The 13,487-nt window shown below is 34.1% G+C and overlaps 1 protein-coding gene across 1 annotated transcript in view; it reads left to right on the top strand.

Moving 5' to 3' along the window:
• ATG2B (autophagy related 2B) overlaps positions 1–13,487 on the top strand; it is an 83,694-nt gene that overhangs the window by 26,701 nt on the left and 43,506 nt on the right. The window contains exons 7-15 of the mRNA XM_025392471.1: positions 2,953–3,049; positions 3,582–3,767; positions 4,792–4,946; positions 5,038–5,143; positions 5,838–6,099; positions 8,046–8,196; positions 8,922–9,014; positions 9,149–9,337; positions 11,760–12,033. Of these exons, the coding sequence (XP_025248256.1) occupies positions 2,953–3,049; positions 3,582–3,767; positions 4,792–4,946; positions 5,038–5,143; positions 5,838–6,099; positions 8,046–8,196; positions 8,922–9,014; positions 9,149–9,337; positions 11,760–12,033 (1,513 nt within the window). The remainder of the gene's footprint in view (positions 1–2,952; positions 3,050–3,581; positions 3,768–4,791; positions 4,947–5,037; positions 5,144–5,837; positions 6,100–8,045; positions 8,197–8,921; positions 9,015–9,148; positions 9,338–11,759; positions 12,034–13,487) is intronic.

The following is a 13,487-nucleotide window of genomic DNA, read 5'->3' as shown; positions in this document are numbered from 1 at the left end:
GACACTGTATAAAGACACTGTATGAATACAACTGTATTTATGTCTTAGGGAATCATATTGATCAGTCTTATGGAGAACCAGGAAATTTGCATTTACTTAGCTAAAAATGTATTTGTCAAGCATTATTTTCACACCTTGAAAACAAATTTTCTATATAATCTGTATAAAACGTTGTTTTAATTAAGAAGATACCAGGATTTATTCATTTGTTTATGTACTGATCTCCCTAGTTGTAGATGTTCAAGTGACTACCGTATGCCAGCCACTTACCTGTCCAAGTTCTTGGGACAGATGCAAAGATGAGTGGAATACAATCTACCTTGGTAGAAGATACAGTAAGGGGTATGGAAATTGCTATGGGGACATGGAAGAGGAAGCCACTAAGTACATGTCAATATACATAAAACGATTTTTCAGAGGATTGAAGTATCTCCGCAAATCCCTCCTTGGATTGGAACCTCTGACTAGAGTTGGAGGAGGAGGAAAGTAGTTAGAATGAAGACACACCTATTACTGATTACTCAGGCCCCTTTTGTTTACTGCTCTGTCCTTCTTCAGATGGTGCAAAATCCTTTCACAATATCATAAAGCCCTTTATAAGTAACATGTTGGGATTGTTAGCAGAACAGATAGTCAAAGGGTTATGTAAACTCTACAGGGAATCCTCTGCTGTGATAACATCCTTGGGAAACTAATACTAATAATATGCTTATGTCTCTGGGGAATGCATTTGCCATGTCTGTAAGAAGGAGGAAGCATAATAATAACTTTTTCGTTCTGTTTTGGTTAATTTTATATAGTCTTCCATATTTGTATAATTTTATATTTATGTAAACCCAAACTTTTGCACATGTGTCGATTTGTACAAATGTCTTTTATAATAGAACATTACGTATGCATTTATACGAATGTATAAATATATGTTACTTTTAGAGTTCTGTATATTAGGTGACAAATGAACATCTGGAAAGATTGCATAGTGGCATTGTGTGCCAGCCAGTATTTAATATTTAGAGGTACTTTCTTTTCCTATAGAGTAATTTTTGTATAATGACTTATATATTTGAGTATAACTTGTTTTTATTTAATGCAAATGATGCTAAGTGGAAAAAGACAAATTCTGGATTTTAGTATTGAGGAACATAGATCTCATAAAATGTAGTGTAGATAAGGATGGCATTCATTAGGGGTGCTGAAAACGTCAGATCTTTAATCTGTTTCTGATGTACGTTAGAGTTAACTCTTTCAACTGCAGATTCGAAATATTATGAAACATTTCATGTTTTTTTTTTTAAGTTCTCAGAATAGTATTCCCTTGAGTAGTGTGTAAGTCTGTGTTTCATATATTTGGTTTTAGCCTATGTTTTTAGGAATGCATTTGTATGAAAATTGGAGACTGCCCATATTGAATTTAGAGATGTTTTGTTTCAGTTACTATGTTACATTGAGTTGAGATTTGTTTCTTAGTTATGTTTTTTTATGTTTCCAAAAGAAAATAATAAGTACTTTGTTCTTTTTATGCCGAACTCAGAATGTACAAATAATGAAATATTTCTATGAAAATTTTAGTTTCAATGAATTAGAAATGAAACTCTTGATTGTCCATTCTAATGAAAGTCAGAGATTGTGCTTTCAGTACAACAATTGTGAAATTATAAAACAATTTTTAAATTTGGCATGTAATTAGAAACACATTTTCTCCTCTCAGCCTTAGGTTGGCTCATGGCTTGGGATGTCAGTAGTCAGGAAGGTGCCCTGTAAAATAAGCTGTCTGTGGGCAGAACAGGGGAGCCATGCCATTGGAAGGAGTGAGGGCCTTCCCTCCAGGTCAGCCTAGCTGAAAATCCAGGTCTGGATCTGCTACATGGCCTTGTGCAATTCACTGAATCTTTGTCAGCTAATTTCTTCACCTGTAAAACAGGAACAGAAATGAGAATTAGAGGAAATATATATAAAAGCACTTAGCATGGTACCCCAATGCTAAAAAACAAAATGTGATAATAATGATTAATTTTACTGGATAATGTCTTCTTAGGTCATAGAAATTTCTCAATCATTTTATGTAGTTTATTTATTTATTTATTTTTTAGAATCAGAAGGAATCCCTTTTCCTCCTGGGGAAGAAGTGATTTTCTAGATATGAGTGTTTTGTTAATTCTATTATTTTTCAGTTACAAATGACATAAAAATAATAGGAGTCAGTGTTAACAGGAGGCAAATGAAAAGTAAGGCAAGGATATTCTGCTTTTTAGAATGTGATATAGACAATAGAGTAATTGCTTTTGTCAGAGTATTCAGGAATCATCAGGAGAGTGGGATGGAGCTTTTATTTCTAGATGGAAAAGTGGGCAAAGAGTTGGAAAAGTGAAAGGAAGTCTACATAAGCACCATCTTCTATCCACATTTCTGTACTGGCTTCCCCTTACATGCAGAGCAGGCTTTGTGGACCACAGGAGGTACTGGGAGGGCACAGTGTTGGTGGAGAAGGTCCTTACATGCTCTGCTAGAGTATGATTGATAGCGTACTTAAGAAAGCCAACTTTATTTGTTCTTGATGTGAATCAGACTTTAAGGATTATGATTTTAGTCTTTTGAAAGTCAATGAATACTGTACTATTGCTACCTTAATATTCATCCTTGGAGACTATGTCTTAAGTCCTCCTCAAATACTTTAAGTACTCAGAAGACTTGAAGAGACAAAAAGTATAACATTGGACTTGTGAGCATGGAATTTCTCAGAGGATTTTTCCTTTTAGAACAATAGTTTGGTGGCCTCTAAATCTTTTCATTTAGATGGTGTGAATTAGTAGAGAGAATCTCAAATGAAGGACTCCAAGACTAAAGACTCAGTATTCATCTCAGTTCACTAAAATATACTGACCTTTATGGTGATAAGGTGTTATAAAGAATACTCCTCCTGAATAGTTTTGTTTTGTTTTGTTTTCCCTTAAGTTGGATGTTGATGGACAGATAGACTCTATTCATTTACTCCTGTCACCGAGACAGGTGCACTTGCTTTTGGATATGTTGGCGGCTATTGCTGGACCAGGCAAGTATAATTCTGTTATTATATATACTTGTTACTTTTTTAAATTTTAAAAAACTTTAAAATATGTAATGTATGTACATGTAGGAAAGTCTCTTATTTTTGATATGTGAATTGAAAGAAGCAAGTAAGAATCTTAAGTAGTTAAATTTGATTTGGTATTTTGAATTGTGTTACCGTGGAACATATTCACATTCAGATTATGTGTGTCACATTCTTAACTTTTCTAAAATTGTTCTGAGTTCTTTGGTTGGGGATAGTACTTCATACAACCAGGAAAGTATAATTCTTGAACACAGTAAGTGGTGCACATTTTAAAATATTTTCAATGGCTTCTATCTATCAGAGATAAGATTTTGGGAGTCCTGACTAGTTGCTTAAAGCTATTGCTTAGAGCTCTGACTCATTAAATAGCAGTAGTTTTGCACTGTGGTGTTCAGGTCCCATTGTTGTTCCATAAATGGGTTTTGGGAAAGAAATGCTTAATTAACTCCAAATTTAATTACTGTTTTGGTTTCCTTTTGTATGCTTGTAGAAAATTCTAGCCAAATAGGGTTAGCTAATAAAGATAGGAAAAATCGACCCATGCAGCAGGAAGACGAGTATCGAATTCAGATGGAGTTAAACCGGTATTATTTGAGAAAAGATTCCCTCTCTGTGGGTGTATCTTCAGAGCAAAGCTTTTATGAGACAGAAACAGCTCGTACACCTTCTAGCCGTGGTAAGCAACTCAAACAGTTGACACCAGAATCATATATTATAATCATGGATACAATTACACTTAATTTTGGCTGCTGTGAACAGAAGTTTAGGAATGAAAGAACAAAAATATCCACATTGTAAGAAATCCACAACTTTTCATTTATAATTAATCAGAACATTATAGTAATGCACCAGCACATGGGTGCTCTAGTGTATTTTTTTGATTTTGATTGTATAGTTTTGTTTTGTAAATGATTTAGTCTAAGGAAAACCAATTTACAAAAATGTAAATTTGTGTGAAAAAGTAGGTAGCTATATATTTTGTCAAATTATTATGTGCTCATGTAATGATTTATAGATTAAGAAACTACTAAACTACTAAAGTTTGATAAGGAAACTTTCCTTTCTTGATCTTTCCATCAGTTATATGTAAATAATAATCTCTACCCAGCTTACTTTACATTTATAGGTGTTTCACAATGTATAAGTGCTAATAACATAAATAATATGAATCAATTTAAGTATGGAATGCTGGACAAAATGAGAAATCAAAGCCTGCTAAAAAAATTTTGGCCATAATAAACTTCATTTGCATGAGGGTAAAACAATCCCAAAAGAAGAAACTGAAATGTAAATGAATTCCGAGTAATGTTTTTGGCTCTGAATAAAAGAAGTAACTGTATCCAGATGAAACTAGAGGTTGCGATATATTTATACTATTTTAAAATCTGATTTTAATTCCTAAACTGGCATATCACATTAAAAATATACCAAGTAATACTACATTTATATATTTAAAACAAAAGAAAACATATTCATCAGTAGGATAGCTTCCTTTTTCATTAATTTATATTGAGTTTTTACTATGCCATTAATATTTTGGATTCAAATAAATTACTCCACTGGAAGTAACATAAAATTTGGGACATCGCTATATCTCACATAATCTGAAGGAAGAGGATTGTATTAACGTATATTAACTTACTTAAAAGACTTGAATTGGTGGGATTACAATACAAGTGACATAGTTTAATTCTCTCTAGAAGAAGAAGTATTCTTCTCCATGGCTGATATGGACATGTCTCATAGTCTCTCTTCTCTTCCACCCCTTGGGGACCCCCCAAACATGGACCTTGAGTTATCATTAACTAGTACATATACAAATACCCCAGCAGGATCTCCATTAAGTGCTACTGTGGTAAAGTATTACTTAATTTTTCTTCTGGTCTTGAAAAGTTGCTTCTAAAATCCTACACTTCATTCATGTGCTTTAAAAAAATCTTTTATAGCTTCAGCCCACTTGGGGAGAGTTCCTTGATCATCATAAAGAACAGCCAGTAAGAGGGTCAACATTTCCATCCAACCTAGTTCACCCAACATCTTTACAGAAGACATGTAAGTAAAAATAGACATTTGTTGTTAGTTTCTGCTGGAATTTTTAAAATGCCATTCTACTGGTGCTTTTCTTTCTTTCTTTTTTTTTTTTTTTCTTTTTTTTTCTGGTCTTGGCCATTTACAAAGTTGAGAAAGCAAAAATGAACCATTGTTAAACAATTCTAAAACAATTCAAGTGAATTGTTTTAGAATAATTGTTCATTTATTGTATTCTTTGTGTATTTAAATACTTAAATATTTTTAGTTAAAACTACACTGTTAAGTTTCATATTATTATTGCAGTTTAGGACCCTCAATCAATCATGTGATTTTTGTTTCACTGTTTACATTTTCCTTGAAAGAGAACCTCAGGTTTCTTTTCTGCCAAATTTAATTGATATACACCCAAGGCTTAAAGGAAAATTTGGTGAGCATACTGGAAAATCTTGAGTTTTCCAGTATGTTTTTATTAATGTAAAAGCTTGATTTGTACATTTACTGTTGTCATGTACTCTTGTACTTCAGTGCAAAAATCTTAGATATAAGATGCAGCAAGATAGCAGTTGGTTTTACTTACATTAATTGTTTAGTATCATTCAAACTGTTGTATGGTCATCTTTTTTAAAGGTAATAAATGAGTATATGTTTTATAATTTTGATATAATAGTTTTATGTGTTAAATTTTATGTATATAATTTTAATACTTGTATTTCAGCTCTCCCATCTAGATCTGTTTCAGTGGATGAATCCAGGCCTGAACTTATTTTTAGACTAGCTGTGGGAACTTTTTCAATCTCTGTGCTTCACATTGATCCTTTATCTCCACCTGAGACGTCATTGAACCTTAATCCATTGACACCTATGGCAGTAGCTTTCTTTACTTGTATAGAAAAGATTGATCCAGCAAGGTTTTCAACAGAAGATTTTAAGTCTTTCCGAGCAGTGTTTGCAGAAGCTTGCTCACATGATCACCTTAGGTAAACTCTCACATATGTATTAATGATCCTTTAAACTTCCACACAAGTGCTAATAATCCTTGAAAAAGAACCACATGTGGACTTTTGTATCTGCCTATCTGCATTTGTTTTTCTAATTCACACTTTATTTGTAAATGAATGGAATGAGTGAAGTTTTCTTGCAATGCTGCAAAGATGTTTATTGTAGAATCTTTCATTCAGGTTATTTGGCAAGCGAAATAACAGATCTAGATAACAGGAGTTTTCTAAGTGATCTCTTTAGCACCCTGCCCAGCTCTTGTCAACTTTTTTTTAACCACATTCTGCCATCATCCCTACTGACACCATTGCAATTGTGAAAACAGTTTTTATTATCACTGGCATTAGCAGAGATGGCAATGGTGATGAAAAATAAAAAAATACTGTTGGAACTGATCCATATGCCACTGGCCATAGGGTGGGAAACATTACCAAGGCTGATAGTGAACTTGAATGCTACGTTTCAACTTCTGCTTAAGAAAAATCAAAGCTATCCAAATAGCCAGTGAGTGATCCTTTCATGGATTGAGTCAATAGATGAAGAGATAATTGAATTTGTAATATAGTTTTTTTTGTTTGTTTGTTTTATTGTTTTTTGTTTTGAGACAGAATCTCACTCCATCGCCCAGGCTGGAGTGCAGTGGCACAATCTTGGCTCACTGCAACTTCTGCCTGTCAGGTTCCAGCTATTCTGCTGGCTCAGCCTCCCGAGTAGCTGGATAGTTTTTGTATTTTAGTGGAGATAGGGTTTCACCATCTCTATTAAGACTCACCATTTTGGCCAGGCTGATCTCGAACTCCTGACCTCAAGTGATCCACCTGCCTTGGCCTCCCAAAGTGCTGAGATTACAGGCGTGAGCCGCTGCGCCTGGCCTTTAGTATTGTTAATGAGCAAACTCTGTTTATTTTAATGTGAAGGTGATCTATAAATTGTTGAATGATGTCTTATACAGTGGTTTAAACGTATCATATATATTAGTATTTTTAAAAAATACTTTGGGCTTTTATTTAATCTTTTTAACTTTTTTTAAGTATGAAAATTGATATGAAAAGTAGTGTTACACCTAATACAAGAAAAACTTTACAGTTTAGGATTACAGTATTTGTAATCAAACTGTAAAAACATTTTGTTTTCTTCTACCTCTTCTTTTTTTTTCTTTTTTTTTTTTTTTTTTGAGACAGTCTTTTGCCCTGTTGTCCAGGCTAGAGTGTAGTGGTGCAGTCTCAGTTCACTGCAACCTCTGCCTCCTGGGTTCAAGCGATTCTCGTGCCTCAACCTCCTAAGTTGAGGCATGCAACCCACCCCCAGCTAATTCTTGTGTTTTTAATAGAGACAGGGTTTCACCATATTGGCCAGGCTGGTCTCGAACTCCTGACCTTAGGTGATCCACCCACCTTGGCCTCCTAAAGTGCTGGGATTACAGGCATGAGCCAGTGTGCCTGGACTTTTTTTTTTCCCCCCATTTTTGACAAGGTTTCAAATATCTGCCAGTAGGAAAATACAACAAAAGCAACAGAAAATAGTGGTAGACCTCATTTGGGCCTCACTGACTAAAGTTTTTGAAATATTGCGTGATGTTTTTAGGTAACTTTAAGAAACTATTTTATATATTTTACAGATCTGAAAGATTTTATCTTTGCAATGTAAATTTTTAAATGTGGAAGAGGAAGGGCAGTGTTGAGAAATAAATAGATCCTGAAAAATCTTCCATCAACAGAACTGATTTTTTATCTTAAGGAAAGGGAAATTTGAAGCAATCTTTCTGGTTAATTTCCTTAGGAGTATTAATTATTGATAACAACTTGAACTTGTCAGACTAGGTGGATAATTGTTATATGTTAACACTTTGTTCTATTCTTTGTCTACTTGCACATTGTTTAATCTAGAAGTATATGAATAATCTTAAATGGTGCATTTTTTATAATAGATTTATAGGTACTGGCATTAAAGTATCCTATGAACAAAGACAAAGATCAGCTTCCCGATATTTTAGTACTGATATGTCCATTGGGCAAATGGAATTTTTGGAGTGCCTATTTCCAACTGATTTTCATTCTGTTCCTCCTCACTATACAGAGGTAAATGTTGAATACTTTTTCTTTAAGATTATTTTTTAAATCTATCTTGCTTTTTAATAATTGTATGAGTCAGTGATTTTCTTTAAAAATGTATAGAAAGTCATATAGGAGGAATATTGTCATTTTCTTTTTGCGTTTGTGTTCTATTGAAACATTTTTAAGAATGTTACTCAGCATCGTTATAAGGATCTGTTAGAATTTTAGAGTTGACTTGTTTAGGAGTGACAGGTGGGTTATGAGAGAAATGACTTCATTTCACTCATGTTCAAAGCACTCTTCATTTCAGAAGAATTTGATTATTGAACAAATAGTTATTGAATGTCTGCTGTGTGCTAAGCACTGTTCAAGACAAGTTAAATGTTTTGTGTTCATTTACCATTATTCTGATATTTTCCCTAATGTAAAAGTGTGACCTAAAGAAACTTTAGAAAACTGTCAAAGTTACATTTATTGCTGTTACTTTGACCCTATACTGTTTTATTTAAACAACACTTTGTTGGAAATGAATTTATTTGAATCCTCGCTTACATTTTACCATGAGATATCACAGAAGTTAACTAACTTGTCTAAGGTTCACATTGCTAATAAGTGACAAAAATGAAACTTAAAACCAGATTTCTGACTTCAAAAAGCCTTTCTCACTCTTATATGGGTACCTCTGTAAATTCATGTGATTAATTGTAGGTTAATCTTACCTTTAATTTATCTTCGTCTTTGCTTTTAAGCTTTTAACGTTCCATTCCAAAGAAGAGACTGGTTCCCATTCCCCTGTGTGTCTTCAGCTTCATTATAAGCATTCTGAGAATAGAGGGCCCCAGGTAAGAGATCTTTTTCTATAGTTGCCACCTGTAAATTTTCATCTGATATATATTTTGTCACAATTAAAGATTTTAACCCAATTTTATAGTAGTTTTTAGTGATTGGATTAATGCCCTTTTTTTTTTTTTTAAAGGGTAATCAAGCAAGACTTAGTTCAGTTCCTCAGAGGGCAGAATTGCAAATTAAATTAAATCCAGTGTGTTGTGAGCTGGATATCAGTATTGTGGACAGGTTAAATTCTTTGCTTCAACCACAGAAACTTGCCACAGTAGAGATGATGGCATCCCACATGTATACTTCATATAATAAGCATATTAGTCTGGTAAGTATTCAAAAGCTGCAAATACTAATCATAATTATGGTTAGCTAATAGGGTTATTGAGATAATTTCTGAACTTAAGTATTTTTAATAGATTAAACAGTATATATTGTTAAAACAGCATTATTTGTAATAATAAAAAAAGGAGACATCTGTTATGTCTTGGTAGTAGACTAGCTAAATAAGTTTTGATATACACTGAATGAAATGTCATGTGGTCATTTAAAATGATGGTTATGGCCGGGTGTGGCAGCTCACGCCTGTAATCCCAACACTTTGGGAGGCTGAGGTGGGAGGATCACTTGAGGCCAGTTTGAGACCAGCCTGGCCAACATGGCGAAACTCTGTCTCTACTAAAAATACAAAAATTAGCTGGGCCTGGTGGCACCCATCTGTAATCTCAACTACTCAGGAGGCTGAGGCATGAGAATAGCTTGAACCCAGGAGGTGGAGGTTGCAGTGAGATCGCATCACTGTGCTTCAGCCTGGGTGACAGAGTGAGACTCTGTCTCAAAAAAAAAAATAAAATAAAATAAAATGATGGTTATGAAGATGGTATAGCAACATGAAGAAGGCTCATCAAGAAGGATTAAATCAAAAAGTAGAATATATTGCTTTATGTAAACTTGTCACAACTGTGTAAATAAAATTGATGTATAGAAAAAGAATGCCTGGAAATATGCCAGTCAGTAGCATTGCTTATGTTACAGTGGAATTAGGTTTTCGTTACTTTTCCATGTCTATCTGAATTTTTATAAGCTGTAATTATAACGTCTTCATAAAATTTTATCTATTTATATATTTGATAAATTACTTGAACTACCTAAAACATGTAGCCCAAACAATATGGGATATACTTTTGAAAATAATCTATTGAACATCACATTATATCACTTTTACTTGGATCTGGTGCCTGGGGTCTTTTCTAAGCAAATTAAGTCAGTCAGGTTTGCAAGAAGTCTATTAGGAATTTTGGGGCCAGAGGACCAGGATCAGATGGAGACAACCTTTGTTAAAAAGAAAAGGAAAAAGATATTCTATTTTTCTACTTCTTTGCTTTTCTCTTAGTATTGAGTATTCACATCAAATTAGCATTCTTTATTAATATTATTATTATTATTGTGACAAAAATCTGTTGCCCAGGCTGCAGTGCTGTGGTACGGTATCGGCTCACTTCAGCCTTGACCCCCTTGGCTTAAGCGATCCTTCTACCTCAGCCCCCCAAATAGTTGGGGCTACATGCATGTGCCGCCCAGTTAAGTTTTTGTTTTTTGTCTCCCTATGTTGCTCAGGCTGGGCATTCTTTATTTGTTACTGTTATCGATTGCTAGTTATTTTAGTTTCTGTGGGGTAGTCTCTGTATTAGCTGTTAACTATATATGCAATCGGATGATGGTTTAATCTGTTGGGTTATTTTTGCCTGAGAGTGGTGGTTAATATTAGCAAATCAAGTGGGGAAGAGTTAGAATAGATTTGTTAAAAATCCAAGTCTAGATGGGTGTGGTGGCTTGCACCCATAGTCCCAGCAACTCAGGAGGCTGAGGCAGGAGGATTGCTTGAGCCCAGGAGTTTGAGACCAGCTGGGTGATATAGCAAGACCTGTTTCAAAGAAAACAAACACACACAAGATTTGTACGTCTAGCATATGAAGGGAATTTTCTAATCATGGAGGTTAGAAATGGATTGAAGAAACTGAGGAGTGTTACAACCTAGAGTGGAATAAAGCTTTTTAAGTTTCAATATATTTTAGAGAAAAAATAGAAATAGATTTCTTTTTGAATGGCATGTTCTTTGACCCTTCTATTGTAAGATGGCTTTGGGTAAATGGTGCATATATCTTGGTCTCATAGAGCCATTTGATGAGATCATGCCCTTGGATTGGATAGGAGCTCAGGGTGCATCATTTAGTGAATATTTATTTAGAACCTGTGACGTGCCAGCCTCTGGGTTTTATCTTAGAAGTACAAAGTTGAGTCAGAGATTGTATTTGGCATAATTCATCTGATTTCACATTGAGTCTTTAAAGTCATATATTGGTAGAAAAGTCTTTCAAACTGAATGTTGGACACTATAGTGATTTTAACCATATTGAATTTGTTGGTAGGCTACTTTACACAGTATTTATAAATTTATAGTAAGATAAATATTAATCTGTAGTGCCTTTGTCTTCACTTTGGCTCAGTTTTTAATTTGATTTTTTATTTCAGAGTTTAACTTTTGCCAGTAGTTTTCACTTTTGCCAATAGTTGTTGCATTATAAATTTGTTTTTACACTAAATTAATATGGTAATTTGAATTGACTTTTAATGCATTATACCAAATGGGGAGATAGTGATTATATATATTGTAATGTTGAATACTGTGTCATTTATGTTCATGTACTTAATTTAATATTTTGGCTTATTTTTGATGTTTTGTGTTTTAGCACAAGGCTTTCACTGAAGTGTTTTTAGATGATTCACATAGTCCTGCAAATTGTCGAATATCAGTGCAAGTTGCCACACCAGCATTAAACCTTTCTGTTCGCTTCCCAATACCTGATCTTCGATCCGATCAAGAAAGGGGACCATGGTTTAAGAAGTCACTTCAGAAGGAGATCCTTTATTTAGCCTTCACAGATCTAGAATTTAAGACTGAATTTATAGGAGGATCAACCCCAGAACAAATTAAATTGGAACTTACCTTTAGAGAACTAATTGGTAAGATTGAATGTGTCTGTAAAAGAACCATACTAGATAACAAACAACTGCTACTGAAACTTACATCACAAAAGTATCTGACAGCCCCAAAATATAGTAAAATTAAAGCACATTATGTTAAAAAAATCAAGAGCAACAATGTCTTTCTAGTATTGTATACAAATATATGATATAGGTAATTTTTAAAAAACTAAGGATGATGATTCATTCCCTTTGTTAAAATTCCTGTTTACTGCAGGAGAATATAGTACTTTAGCCTACATTTTTATTATCACCTCTCATTTATTTATTGTAGGACTGATAACAGAACTTGTTGAGTGTCACTGTATGTTAGATATTATGCTAAGCACTTGATACACATTGTCTTGTTTTTTTTTAGTCATCGTAATCACCATATGTTTATTTTTCCAATTATTTTTATAATTTAATAGATGAGACAGTCTGTGGACTAAGAAGCAAGTATCTACCAAGATCATATTGTAGTCAATGGCAGAATCAAGATTTGAACCCAAGTCTGACGGTGCTTGAGCTTGAGCTTTCAACCATTATACTAATTGCTAGTGACTTTTATTTGTAAAACTTGTTTTGATTTTTTCTGTATTACTTTGTTTTTGTCAGTTAATGAAGGGAATTTATAAAAACTTTAAAGTGAACCAAGTCTATGAAGACCTGGAAAACCTTTTATCCTGTGGTTCCTAGACCACCTGCCTCTGCCACGACACCCTCTCTCTGCAGCCATACTCCCACCCCGCATGAGAATAGTTTGCAAAAGTTCCCCTTCTCTCTCGGTTTTACAGATCTTAAGAGATATTTAAAATGAACTTTTGTCGATTATGACTTCATGAAAGGGCCTTCAGGTGTTGTGGGATCATCGCTTATTTCCAGTGGTGAGAAACTCATTATTCTGGAGGAAAGCCATTTTTCATTTGTAAAATGGATTGAAAAAACATGTATAAAATTTTTTGTTGTTGTTGTTGTTTTTGTTTTTCAGAGTCTTGCTTTGTTGCCCAGGCTGGAGTGCAGTGGCGTGATCTTGGCTCACTGCAGTCTCCATCTCCTGGGTTCAAGCAATTCTTGTGCCTCAGTTGGACGCCACCACACCCAGCTAATTTTTGTATTTTTAGTAGAGAAAGGGTTTTGCCATGTTAGCCAGGCTGGTCCCTTAACTCCTGACCTCAGGTGATCTGCCCACCTCAGCCTCCCAAATACTGGGATTACAGATGTGAGCCACCATGCCCAGCCCATATAGAATTATTTTGAACAGAGGTATTTCTTACAGTGTTTCGTACAAAATACATATTTAAGAAATGTAGTTATTTTTCTAGTGGTAGATTATATAGACTTTAAGAAGAAATAATCACTAATAGCACTTAGTAAGTGGTAAGTGCTTGCTGTATTTACTGTGTCATTATGCACTTTATGCAGTATACATTGGTACTTAAGAATTTGAGTTT

This window comes from Theropithecus gelada, chromosome 7b (genome assembly GCF_003255815.1).
Source record: "Theropithecus gelada isolate Dixy chromosome 7b, Tgel_1.0, whole genome shotgun sequence".
Lineage (NCBI taxonomy): Eukaryota > Metazoa > Chordata > Mammalia > Primates > Cercopithecidae > Theropithecus > Theropithecus gelada.
The sequence above is the reverse complement of the archived record's forward strand: the minus strand, read 5'-3'. Positions and strand labels throughout refer to the sequence as shown.